The 13,076-nt window shown below is 40.8% G+C and overlaps 1 protein-coding gene across 1 annotated transcript in view; it reads left to right on the top strand.

Moving 5' to 3' along the window:
- TMEM232 (transmembrane protein 232) overlaps positions 1-12,293 on the top strand; it is a 142,159-nt gene extending 129,866 nt beyond the window's left edge. Inside the window, exons 12-14 of the mRNA XM_077818018.1 lie at positions 7,637-7,659; positions 8,415-8,508; positions 12,105-12,293. Of these exons, the coding sequence (XP_077674144.1) occupies positions 7,637-7,659; positions 8,415-8,508; positions 12,105-12,293 (306 nt within the window). The remainder of the gene's footprint in view (positions 1-7,636; positions 7,660-8,414; positions 8,509-12,104) is intronic.
- The last annotated feature ends 783 nt before the right edge of the window (positions 12,294-13,076 follow it).

Here is a 13,076-nt window from a genome sequence, read left to right as displayed (position 1 = left end):
CAGATTTTATTAAATCAGGTCACAGGATTCTTCCTCACCACTTTATTGTGGGCTGCAGTTTTCCCTGTAAAGTTCCCAATTTTCCCTTCTGTGTAGCAGCACTCACAGATTCTGTCTTCGAGGAGTCACCATTACTATAGCACGGTATCACTTTGTCCTCTGCAGTTCCAGTTTAACAGTTGGTAGTTCAGGTGGTAAATTAGACATATCACAATTAACTAGGCTTCAAAAAGGAATATTTCCAAAGAGAGACTCCAAAGTTACACCCAAAAAATGTTCCGGTGTAAAGAGGTAGTTGCACAAGCAAAATAGAGAGTAGCTGTGTGCATAAAACAGCCATTTTAGGTGGCTGATTATGAGAAGCTAGGTCCTAAACAATGAGAGATTAAAACAGTTTCTAAACGCCTTACAGTGACATAACAAAAACAATAGCAAGCACCTTGCTCTGACAATGAGCAGAAACTTTATACTGTAGCACCCTGTGGTATAAAGTCTTTGACTAATCTGAGTCTTATAACAACGAGGCAGCAACCAGGGAACGATTGAACCTACAAATTAAGGCAAATGCAGACATGGCAATGCTGATGTCAAATAATAAGACCCAAATGAAATTTCCCAGGAGTATACGGTGTTGGAAATTGCAGATAAAAATTGGAGGTGCTTCAGCTACTTTAAAAAAAAAACCCAGGGTTTATTAACAGAGTTCCATTTCTTAAAGCTATTTAGCTGCTTCTGGCCACTTTTAGCAAATTGTAAAAAAATTAAAGCATCCGAGGCATGCATCATTTTTCATTAGGTCATGTCAGATTTCATCATCCTATATCATTTGATGTACATTAGCCCAATGCCATGTGAGGATAACATTCTATTACAAATTTAAGGGTTTTACTATCGAACATTTTCAGCAGAAATAAGTTGAGTGCAATCACCAAAAGAGCAGAGTGTGAGTGTGAAGCACTTCCTTGAAATAAAAAAAAAAGTCAGCATATCCATAGTTTAATAGATAATGATTTTCCATGCACTGGGCCGCAGCTAAAATAACTTAGCGAAGAGAAGACTGAGGAAGAGAACTTACAGGCAGAAGTCCAGCTGAAAGAATCCAGTATCCAAAAGAACAACCAACTCAAAGAAAACCCGTATACATAAGAAGTGTCAATTCAGTGCTTAGAGTAAGGAAACTGTAACTAATTCCATTAGAGAGACAGTGCTAGGAGGAAAATAAAACAAATATACTAGAATAAACAACAATCAGACAAATCTGAGAAAACTAATGCCGCAGCCAGCCAGCAATGGAGCAAGAGGAAATTGCATAGGTCACTACAAACTATAGAAAAGATCACCACCTCCTAGATTTAAAATACAAAAAGCGTAATAGGAATATTGTCAAAATGCTATTTATAAATCACCACCTCAAAAGACCCCAAACTGATTTACAGACAATGGGCCAGAGGTTTTTGCAGGGTTCTCAAACCCCTTCTGACAACAAAAATTACTACATGACACCAGGAGAAGGGACCTAAGCCAGAGCCTGCCCAAACCCCGCTGTCCCAGGCGGGTGGGCCAAAGCCCAAGGGCTACAGTCCCAGGCCTTTAACCTGAGCCCAGCCATCCAGGGCTGAAGTTCTTGGGCCCAGGCTTCGGGTCCCAGCAAGTCTAACACCAGCCCTGGTGACCCCATTAAAATGGGGTCACAACCCACAGTTTGAGAACTGCAGTATTAGAGTATGGAGGCCAAGTACCATCCCAAAGCACAATATGCTCCCTCATGGCACAACATAGCTCTGCAGGCACATTACCCTCAGGTCCCCTCTTGCCTCCCCAAATAAACTTGTTCCACACCCAAAATACACAATCATATTCTCTTTCCTAGGGTCTCATTTATTGAGTCTTTATACAGATAGTTTCCTGTGACCCTTCTCACGTGGGGTTTCCAATTTCACCCTCAGTCACCAGAGCTTCAGGTTCCCTGCTTCCCCTTCAGTTACCTCTGAGCCATGGAGCTCTGGGAGTTCTACTACAGCCCCTCATCTCTCTGGAGAGTCTTTTCCCCTCAAGCCTCCTGTCCTGGACCCTGCACTCAAGTCCAGCTTTCCTCTGGGTGAGGGATTCCACAGCCCTCCTGTGCTGTGCTGTGCTGTGCTGTGCTGTGCTGTGCTGTGCTGTGACTCAGACTCAGACTCAGACTCAGACTCAGACTCAGACTCAGACTCAGACTCAGACTCAGACTCAGACTCAGACTCAGACTCAGACTCAGACAGGATTGCTCCTACCAGTCTTCTCTGTGGGTTATCTAACCTACCATACCCCTCCCTTAGCACTCACTCTGGAGGTTTATGTTTTTATCTCCTCCCCAGATGGCCTGATTTTTGTCACCTGATCTACCTGTCATGTGACTTTGCTTATTTTCTGCACCTGGGGAGGCAAGCAAAGTGTCACAGGTGGGGCTAGACCCCTCTCCTCTTAAAGGGACAGTCACTCTGTGACATGGCCCTTCACACCACTCTGGCAACTAAAAAGAGTTGTAAAGCCAGTGGATCCAGCCTCCAGGAGTAAAGGGAGCACCCGCATGACACAGAGACAGCATAATGGCTCTGTACTACCTGGGGCAAAGGGCGTGACCTGGGGGAAGGAGACGGTTGGAGTGCTACTGCTGGAGTGGCCATTAAATAGCAAAATATAAGTTAAAGCAACCTGGAGGTTTCTCTAACTTATGCTGGCAGCCAAGTATACCTTCCTGTTGGCCTGAAAATAGGGAAATCTTAATCTGACTGTTGTCCTTTTAAAAATGTATGGGTACTCAGGAAAGAGGGTAGAACCTCACTACGTCAGCTACAAATTAAACAAAAGAGATTCAATTAAAACTTAAAAAAAATAAATATAAACGTAGCAGTGATGTTTTACAGTACAATTCAGGAAAAATCACTCCCCTCCTTGGTTGCCTGTGAGGAGAGAACAGTGTAATTTAGGAACGGGCACCAAAAGGCATTGTCTTGGCCTCTGGGGATCGCTAGAAGGCCGGGATGCCTCTGCCATGTCCCTTTATTGCTAGCTTCTCCCTGTGCTAGGCCAAATGAGGAGGTGTGATGCATTAAGCCAGCTCCACGCCATTAGAGAATCCTCAGATACAGGGGAAGCCCTGGTGTAGTCAGCTATGCTGGCTTTAGGGCAGTTGTGCACTTGTGGAACAGAACGAGGTGACTGTAACACAACTGAGGATGGAGGCCAATATGTAAATGAAAGGTACTGCTAACTGTTATACGAATTTCTCTGTGTGTTTTCAGGTAATCCTTTTGTTCCATTTAGTAAAACAAAAGGCTCTGACTTTGGAAATATAATAGTTCTGTGTTTAAATCTCCATCTTCCACAGAGGGCAATTTATAAACCTTTGCTATGGAGTATGGAGGTGTTTAGGTATTTGAAAGAAACCTTGCATTTGCAGTATGAGACTGCTGAAGAGGCACTATGTGGATAATTATCTCAATTCATTAGCATAGCTGAAAGCTTAAGAGTGAGAGCTTCATCACAATGATTTATGAGTAAAGTTAACACCACAGCTAATATTAACACTTATCTTTTATTAAACATTAAAAATTTTATTGCTATAAATGTAATGTCTATAGATGATACATCAACAATGTGAAAAAAATCAAGGATACATTGTTTTTATCCATCGTTAAATACTGTGATGTTGCTCACTATGATGGTGGCAGCTTCATTTTTAGTAAGCATTTGCTATGGGTTTCAATAAGGCAGTTCAAGCTTGTTAGCTAAGTGAATATCAAATTCACTAACCTGGGTATTTTGGTCTCATGTTAAGGTAAAGTAGTTTCATGCTGCTTGTACAGTTGGTTCATACATAGACATCTGTCAGGTACTTTAGGGATTCAGCACTGCAGTTGGTTGAAAATACTGTGGTTGCACAAATGCACTCAGGTATTGTATCAGGCTGCTTTCAGTGCTGCACAAGTCCTGCAATCCATTTTTCTTCCTCTGTTTAAAATGTATGAATAGTGTTAGTAGAAAATAAAGCAGAAGAAACATATACAGATTAGAGTAGAGGAAATGGCAAAAACCCATTAAAATGTCTGCTTTCAACACTCTTAGGTGAACCCATTGATGCTGTTCCTCTGTGCTAGAGGGCTTGTGAATACATAGAATACAGTGAACTGCTGGGAATGGCTGTTTTCTTGAAAGTCATTTTGTAAGGTGTAGGTCACAATTTTTTCCCTTTAAAATCTCACAGCTCTGAGCAAAAGTTTAAAGATTATCAATTTCAAGTTATATCCCCAGTGCAGAATCTACAAAGGAGGATTTGATCAGTAAGACAACATCTATTTTCTGTTCACTAGAAAAATCATTATTTGCATTTCTCTTTCTCTACTGTGGATCACCATGCCCTCAATTGATCTTCACTGACCAGCTTCATCTTACATCAATTCAATGCACACTGAAAAACTACCACTTGTGCTTCAGATGCTACAAAATCAGTTCCAAGGAAATTTAAGCAATTCAGATAGTTTCTCTCGATGAAACTGAACTCTTGTACTGCACAAAATTGAGAGGGAGCTGATGTGGAACTAAGAAGCTGTAAGAGATTAACCAACCAGGTAGTAAAAAATGGTATAGGTTGGCAAGAGTGCAGGACATATATGGTGTAGTCAATTGTGTGTCAGGTTTTATGGTACAATTTGTCCATCTGAGAGCTACAGTCTTACTTCGTAGCTGAGGCAAATGGGATAAGGTTGATACAGGTAAGAAACATTTGATGGGGTTGTTTTTGTTTTTAAATTTCACATACTATTCCAGTTCTCTTTTAAGCCATTGCAGGCTATTGTTGTTATAACAAGTTCCTATATCACCACTGTACGTAAGGTAGCATCAATCTTTTTACCATAAAAGAAATCCTTCTTTTCAGTATTGCCTATCTGGACTATAGAAATTCAAACTTGGCTGAGTTTTATCATATAAGATCTCAGCAGTCTGATAGAAAATGCCTAGCTCTATATGGAAAAGAAATTACTGCATGTATATAGTTTGTAAAGGTTTTGGGAGCCTCACAGATGAAAAACATTCTTATTTTTTATGTTCTTTACATTGTTCCATGCAGAAGGTGTGCCTGGTGCTTTATGGGCAAGTAAAAAAGATAGATCCCTGCCCCAGTTTTTTATGCTTTACTATTAGTAAAAAGGTGTTTTTTTCATTTGTAAAGAAAAACATTTTATTTGCGTCTCTTGGAGCATAAAGAAATATGGGTTAATCATCTCCACTACATGAGGGGAAAATACTTTGAAATTGCTAAGCTTTTTAACTTCAGAAATCCTTTATTGTGCAGGTGTGGTACATTTTAGTCACAAAATTGTATAAGGCTCTTTATAATTATTAATTGAATTTATACTATTTTTACAATTAGGCATAATTACTAAAATAAATATGCAGTAGTCAACTAAGAATGCTTTGGGGAAAAACAATTAAATATGCAAAACAAGACCTATGCTTAAAAAAATGTCTAGATTGTCAAGGAAACCCAGGGAAAAAAGGGAATTCACAGAAAGGGAGTATGCATCCAACACCATGGAATATGTAAGTAATACAGATGGCCAGGCCACATTCAGAACTGAAGTCCTTCACTCTCCTGTTCTCCCACTTAGAAAAAATAAAAAAAAAGAAACTATGAGTTTGCAAATTCCTGTGTAGTCCCATGTTGTGTGCTCCAAGTCCCTATGGCACCACATTTTGGCTGGCTACAAATGAGAGGGAAGCATAATATTGAGGCTAAAGTACAGGACTGGGAGTTAGGAGATCTGGGTTCTAGTCTCTGTATGATAGGGATCCTTCCCTATCTAACAGGTGATGTGAGGCTGAATTAATATTTGTTTTGTGCTTTGAGATCCTCACATGGCAGGCACTATACATGTGCAATATATTATGATGATTCTTTATTATTGTTACTACAGGATGATAATGCAACTTATATTTTAGGAAACTCCTTTATTTCATTTAGTTCCTGCCTTTTTCACTGTGCAGTACTGCAAAGGCATGGCAATAAAAGCAACTTCACACCATGTCCCTTTTCTTCCAGGCTGCTTACAGGACTTTGTCCTTGTCTCTTTTTAGCACCATCTGTGGGAGTAATTGTGTAAACTGTAATCTACATATGATATAGCTAATGTCTTTTTATCACCAGGTTATATAATCCTGCTCAGAGTCAGGGAGGTAATAATAGCTGGAAGCTGCACTGGTAGCAAATTACAGTTATGGAGCTTGCTAGTGTAGACAAAGGCTCAAAGAAGCCATATTCACTCACTTTAAACAATCTGCTAGCTTGTTCCAAGAGCAGACTCTTGGATGATTGTGTATAGTAGCTGTTATTGCTCCAGAGCAACTAGGTCAGTGTTGGTGTGTTGCCCACTCCCTAACCCTGACTGTGTAAAGAAAACAGGGAGGAAAAAGAGAGAGTCAGTCCAATAGGAGTGTTGCTTATCAAAACAGATACATTTGGGGAAGGAAGGGGTGACAGAAGGGACTTGGAGGCCTCTGGGAGCCCCCCATCTGCTCTATCTGAGAAGGAATCTCTCCCCCCACCCCAAGAGTCACTTATGGCAACAGCAGGAGAGTAGGTAGCATGAGGTAGCCCAGCTGCTGAAGACAGGAGGCAGGGGACGTCTCTCTAGGGCTCCCTGCAGGTGGTGAAGGGTCCAGACTAATGACCTCCCCACAAATACCTTCATTAATAGGGAAGAGGGGCATGAAAGGGACCAGCAACTCTCCCAAAAGAATACTCCTAACAGGACAACAGGAGAGAGTGGATTGCCCCTGAAATATAAGCACAGGGAGTGAGAATATTCTCCATTCCAACTTCCCCATTCCTTGCATCAGGGTGATCCTCTGAATTATCACAAGAAGGGGGACACATGGGGACCTGGTTGTCCAGATTCCCCTTTAAGGGATGGAGGAACAAATTCTCCACCCTGTGAGGAGGACTGAAAGCCTTTGGCCATGCATTTTCTTTTAGTGTGGGCCTGCTCCAAAGCCCACTGAAGTCAATAGAAGGACTGAGTGACGTCAATGGGCTTTGGATTAGAGCTCTGTTGACAACTTTGAAAGCATGCAAGGCAGCTTCATTACTTTTCTTCTTTGTGTGCTCACTATCTGATAACATAGTCTTTTACCTATGTAGTATCTGATAACACAGTCTTTTAGCTAGGTAGTTGGAATACTGTTGCCCCCCTGCTGAGCAGTAGCAGAACTCAGCATCTTACATGTTGGTTTCCCATTGAGGGAGAAATCAGTGACACTGACTTTTGGCATTTTCTTAGTATATCTTGTTGATTCACACCAGTGCTGGGACATAAGGAGTCAAACAACACTCAACCAAAACCCTCTTGCAGGAATTCCAGCCCAAATACTAATGCCTGGTTCCTTGGAAGCAACTTTGCACCAAGAACTAACTGTACAGGAAGAGTCTAGAGAGCAACTTCTCTGTTTGAAACAGCTCCTTCCAAATAGCTCCCATCACAAAAAAAGCTAACAACACAGCATTTCTTCAGAGACCACATTGCTCACAGTCTGAGTAAAAGTCGTAAGACTATTAATAGCACCCTCTTGTGACTTCTGCCATAAAAATACTTATTAACAGGATTTAGATGCTACTGGGACAAGGTAGGTGAGGTATTCCTTTTACCGGACCAACTGGTGCTGGTGGAAGGTACAACCTTTCGAGCTTCACAGAGCTCTTCCTCCGGTCTGGGGAAGGAAACCAGAGTGTCTGAGCTAATACGTTGGGACAGGTTGTTTACTTAACAACTTATATTTAGCTCAGACACTCTGGTTTCCTTCTGCAGAACGGAGGAAGAGCTCTGTGAATCAGCCTTAAAGTTTGTATCTTCCACGAACACAAGCTGGTCAAACAACAAATATCTCCTTGCCTACCTTGTCTATCTCATATCCTGGAATCAACATGGCTCCCAACAATACTGCAAACAATTTTAGATACTACTATGATGGGTGTTAGAGGTAACTCTATGGTAGGTAGACAGTTGAAACAATCATGCTGCAAGTGCAGAGGTAGCCTATTTATGTTACTGCAATATTTATGGTATTCCTTATACTTAGCACAGAATAGGGAATACAGAGAAACAGCATTAGTTGCAGTTGTGAAGATTTCAATACTGACCGCTACTCGGAGCTGGCCTGATGACACAGTGATGAAAATTCCTGAGCTCTATTTACATTAGCACTCCAACTCTTTTTTCCATTGATGGAAATGCACTGGTTGAAGATTTCCCCAAAAAGACTAGCATAGATGCAGGCATAGCACGTTCAATAGCATTTAATAAGATAAGCGCTTCCAAAATGATTTCAGAAAAATGAATGCTGATATGTAATGATGTTGGATGTTTCTTTTTTTACTAAAGGAAGGAACTTTTGCAAGCAAGAATACCAATTTATCCATATCCAGATATCCTTACCCGGACAGACAGGGAGCTAAAGAAGATAATTGAAGATCAAGTAAGATCCTTATTTCCATTTTTTTGTTTGACAAGTAGCATTGTTTACAATTATAAAAAAGCTCTTTGAGCAAGGACAAGCAGACCTGAAAAAAATATGCATTCACATAAATTGAATATTGAGCATTACAAAATTCAGCCATTGCCAAACTTTATTACCTTTTAACTCTGCCACAAGTGCATCTTATTTGCTTCCTTAAGTTATGGAAAACACTTCCCTTTGTTATTTGTTAAATAATAGCCTAATCCTAGTGTCCTGAATTAGCGCTGTTTTCTTCTGACAAGAATCTTGCATCTGAGTACAGAGCACTGATTTCTTCTGATGTGTGTTCCTAACAACTGAATCCAAAGCCTTTGACTCAGTTTTGTGGTGACCATCCTTTAACCTTGACAGATCAAAACGATTTCTTAATCACTTTGATCTTGTAGGATTTACAAGAGCGGGAGAGGCAGGAGGCTAGTCCATTAAAGCAATATATTAATCCACTGCACTGCATTCAGGCATCAACTTCTTTATCTAAAAATATATCGCTACATTCTGCTTTTATTTATTTAGAAACAATGTAGAAAGATATATTCAATTTGACCTTGTTGCTTAAACTCAACTTGACAGATATGCCAAGACTACAGAGGTAAATTTTCACTATAGCTCACGGAGACGTAGTGATGGATTGCCGTTAGCAAGTCCTGATTGGCAACAGATGCTAGTAACACTGGAGTGTATCTGGTGGCTAAATTGGAAGGCACTGAGCCGATAATTTGTGTCATAACATTTAGCTACATATTCGTATTTTAGTAATTTTGTGAGAACTGTTATATTATTAACTATTATTATTTATATTACCATACTGCCTAGGAACCCCAGTCACAGACCAGAACCTCATTGTGCTAGGTGCTGTACAAACAGAATAAAACAGTCCCTGCCCCAAAGAGACAACTGATGGTTACAGACAGACCAACAGGGGAGTCATATGAAACAATGAGACAAGATTGTTCAGCATGATCGACAGTGGTCTCAGCCACCTAACTTGTCAAGTTTTTTGAAGGCACCATGGCAGAGGGGAGTTTGAAGGAGAGATTTGAAGGAGGATAATGAGTTAGTTTTGCAGATGCTCACTGGGAGCTTCTCCCAAGTGTGAGAGGCAGCACTGCTTGGTGCTGTGATCTGGAGCTAAATAGTTTTGGTTGGAACAATAGTCGCAGATGCTTCAGAAAGTGATGTCATTAAGTACATGGCTTAGATTCAAGTAGATTCTAATACCATGATCTTGCTCCCATTAAAGTAAATAGGAGTTTTGCAGTTCAGAGACTTCAGTGATAGCAGGACCAGGCTTTGTCATTACTGCGCCAATACCCTAATGGGGCGGTAGAGGAATGCTATATCGCTACAGTAGCTACCATCTTTTGCATCAGGATTTGACCAATTGTGGGTCACTATTATGCCTTCAGTTACATTTGGGTTTCATGAGCGTAACTAAGAGCAAAATCTGATTTGTAATCATTGATGGACCCTCCATCTGCACTTTTGGAAGAGTGCTCTGTATGTCCTCAAGACTATTACTAGCTGCAATAAGATCAGCCAGTCTAGTAAGTGAGATTTACACTGACTGATCATACACATTTCCTAAATATAAGGGGCTACTATGCCCAGATCCTAAATTCCTAACTAAGGGCTAGATTCTGAGAGGTACGCAAAAGAGTGAGGGCAAATGGAGGGTCTCCCTGTCTTTTGTATCCTTGGCTAGGGGCTGGTTTGAATACGGTTACAAAGACCAATGCCAGCCCCTGGTTATTGCTACGGTGGGTGTTGGTTGTTTGGTTTTTTGGATGTGTCAGCGCTTTAATGTCTTAGAGCACACTTCACTGGGACCCAGGTAGCCTCTACAGTAAGTCTTAGTAAGCCACGCAAGCCTGCTACCTGCAGTTATGCTCATACCTTTACTCAGTATTGCGTTGTCTATTGACCTGGCAGCTAGAACTGATGTCCAGTTCAGTGGAGCAAGCTGCAATCTTTATTTAACTGGTTCTCCTAAAAGCCACATCCTACTGACAGCATTATAAGGAGAACAAAAGGTTATTTATTCATAGATTTTCAGTAGATTGTTAGCAAGAGTCCCGCATTTCTCTGCCCACTTTCTCCAAGGTCTTTGGTAGTATATAGCATTTGCTTAAACTGAAAAGCACCTTGGGGGTTGGGACCATACTCCCTATATAACATCAGGTGACCCCAAAGGTCAATGCTTTTAAGAGGGTTTAATGCCAGAAATGCATGTGCTCCCAAGGGTGGGTATTTTATTTTCAGGTATTTTGCTTCACAAAGAACAATAGTAAGTAAATAACTTTTCTTTGTTATGTTTATCAGAAGTGCTGTTTTGGTTTTTGGACTTCCTTTTGCCATCACAATTCTCTCATGAATCTCCCCTAAGAAATCCCAAATTCCTTATTCTCTATATGCTATCATATCTGATTCACCTTTCTTTGCTGACTTCATTATTGCTGATTTTATAAAGCCAGGTTTGGGAACGAAAGAAATATTATGTTAAACAGCTTTTAGATTTAATTTTCCATTGAGTTGTCACTGTGTAGACAGCAAAAATACCAAGTGAATTGAAATCTTTTTGATAATTCAGAGCACTTCTCTCAGCTGACATTCACTGTAACCATGGACAACATGCCCATGAGCCACTGGTTTGTTTCATGGTGGGGGAAGTTTTTTGAAAAAGACACCTACTTTTTAGGATTGATTATCCCATAAGGTATCAGTGGGTCTCACAATATTCCAGTCAGCTTCCCAACAGCATGAGAAAATTTACATTTCAGCCCAGAATTTACCACACCTGGTCCTGTGCTTTGAGACTGTGGTTCCTCTCTCCCCCTCCCACCCACACTTTATTCTTCTTATGAAACCTAAAAAAACCTCCAAAACACCTGACACATTTTTATTGCTGTGTTACTCAGACTTGGATTTTCTGTATTTAAGAGTCTGTAGCTGCAGGGCCTCCATTAATGCAGTAATAACATTGTCATTGAGGAACAAAAGAAGAGACATTAACTTCTGCTTCTTGATTGCAGCACTATAATACTTTCAGTCTTTTTCAGCAAAATGTTTTTACTTCTGGCAATGCCGATGTTCCCTATAAAGGCTGAAACAAACAAATACATTTCTTCCTTGATTCCTTCCCTCCCCCCCCCCGCCTCCAGTTTATCAGCATTGAGAATGTCTGTAAGTGAAACCATGAGATAGATTGGAAATATGAATACCAATTGTATTATGTTTAAGATAGAGCTGAGCAGGGCCATCCACAAATGCATGATATTTTCCACTGGACATATGAGCCTTCCTCCCTGCAAAGTCATACACTTCTGTTTTAGAAGCAATAAGGCAAGCTATGACATCCGTCCACTGTCCCAACCCTTGCACACAGCCCCAAGCCTCCAACAGAAGCCATTTTCCTAAATACCTGTCCTTAAATTATCATTAGCCTTTGCCGTTTGTGCAGTTGTTTTCCTCACATTAACCCTGGTTATGCCAAATTGTGTTTTTTCCTATATAGACATCATTCACCAAAATGAAATCATTCTCTTTTTTTGCAACAGTGGCAGAAAGAGCTGCAGATCAGACTTAAGGAAGAAGAGGACCTCCTGGAGAAAGAACTTCAGGAAAAACAAAAGAAGGAGGAAGAGCACTTCAGAGAAGTTATGAAAAGGCGAGAGGAAAAGCTGCACAAGAAAACCAAACCTTATGAGCTTCCTGTTAAACACAGAGATGAAGATTTGATACAGTGAATTAAAAGAGCCAAACTGTCAGTATTTCAGCAACCAGCACAAACGTGGGACTGAGTTTCTAATTTAAATTTAAATACTTTAAAAATAAAATTAAAAGAACAATTAGAAAAAATAACTCTGCTCCCCAGTGACAGATTGGTGTGTACTTGTAAAATGACCTAGCATGCCAGGTCTGCAGCTTCGAAACACCTAGGGAATCCATTCCCCTGAGGATTTCAGCAATCTAGGGAAAATCCCTGGATGTTACTGAGCTGTCGAGGCAGCTCTATGCCCTCAGCACAGGGGGTGTTCCTGGGGTAAGAGGAAGTGGCTAGAGCACCACAGCATCCAGTCATCCCAAACTGCTAGAGTAGTCCTTTTAGGTCATGGGCAGCCAGGTTTAATTTAGGGTAGTTCTGAGGTTGCCTTTTGTTATATGGAGGACTTGGATGGGCCTAGTGTCAGGGAGCCTCTGCCCCTCACATGCCCTGAGCCAATTGTAGATGCAGCTAAGGCTCTAGCCCATTAGTCTTAGAAACATGCAAAAAGGCTCCATTTCAGTAAATGGGCTTAGGGGAAACCTTTTTATAGCTTTGACTTCCTGAGCTTTATTTGGAGTTTCTGCTTCCAAAAATGACACTGAAGCTTCCAAATTTTACCTGATTTCAGGTCAAAATCATGTGAAATCAGAGAGATTTCTAATGGTCTCCCCTCAGAACCATACATTGGCCAAATAGCTCCTCACATTTGCCACAGGACTAGCAAACCTTTGTAAACGTTGCCTTAGTTTGGATTTGAAACAAA

This window comes from Eretmochelys imbricata, chromosome 5, assembly GCF_965152235.1.
Source record: "Eretmochelys imbricata isolate rEreImb1 chromosome 5, rEreImb1.hap1, whole genome shotgun sequence".
In the NCBI taxonomy this organism is placed as follows: Eukaryota; Metazoa; Chordata; order Testudines; family Cheloniidae; genus Eretmochelys; species Eretmochelys imbricata.
Note: the sequence above shows the minus strand (reverse complement) of the source record. Positions and strands in the feature narration are given on the sequence as shown.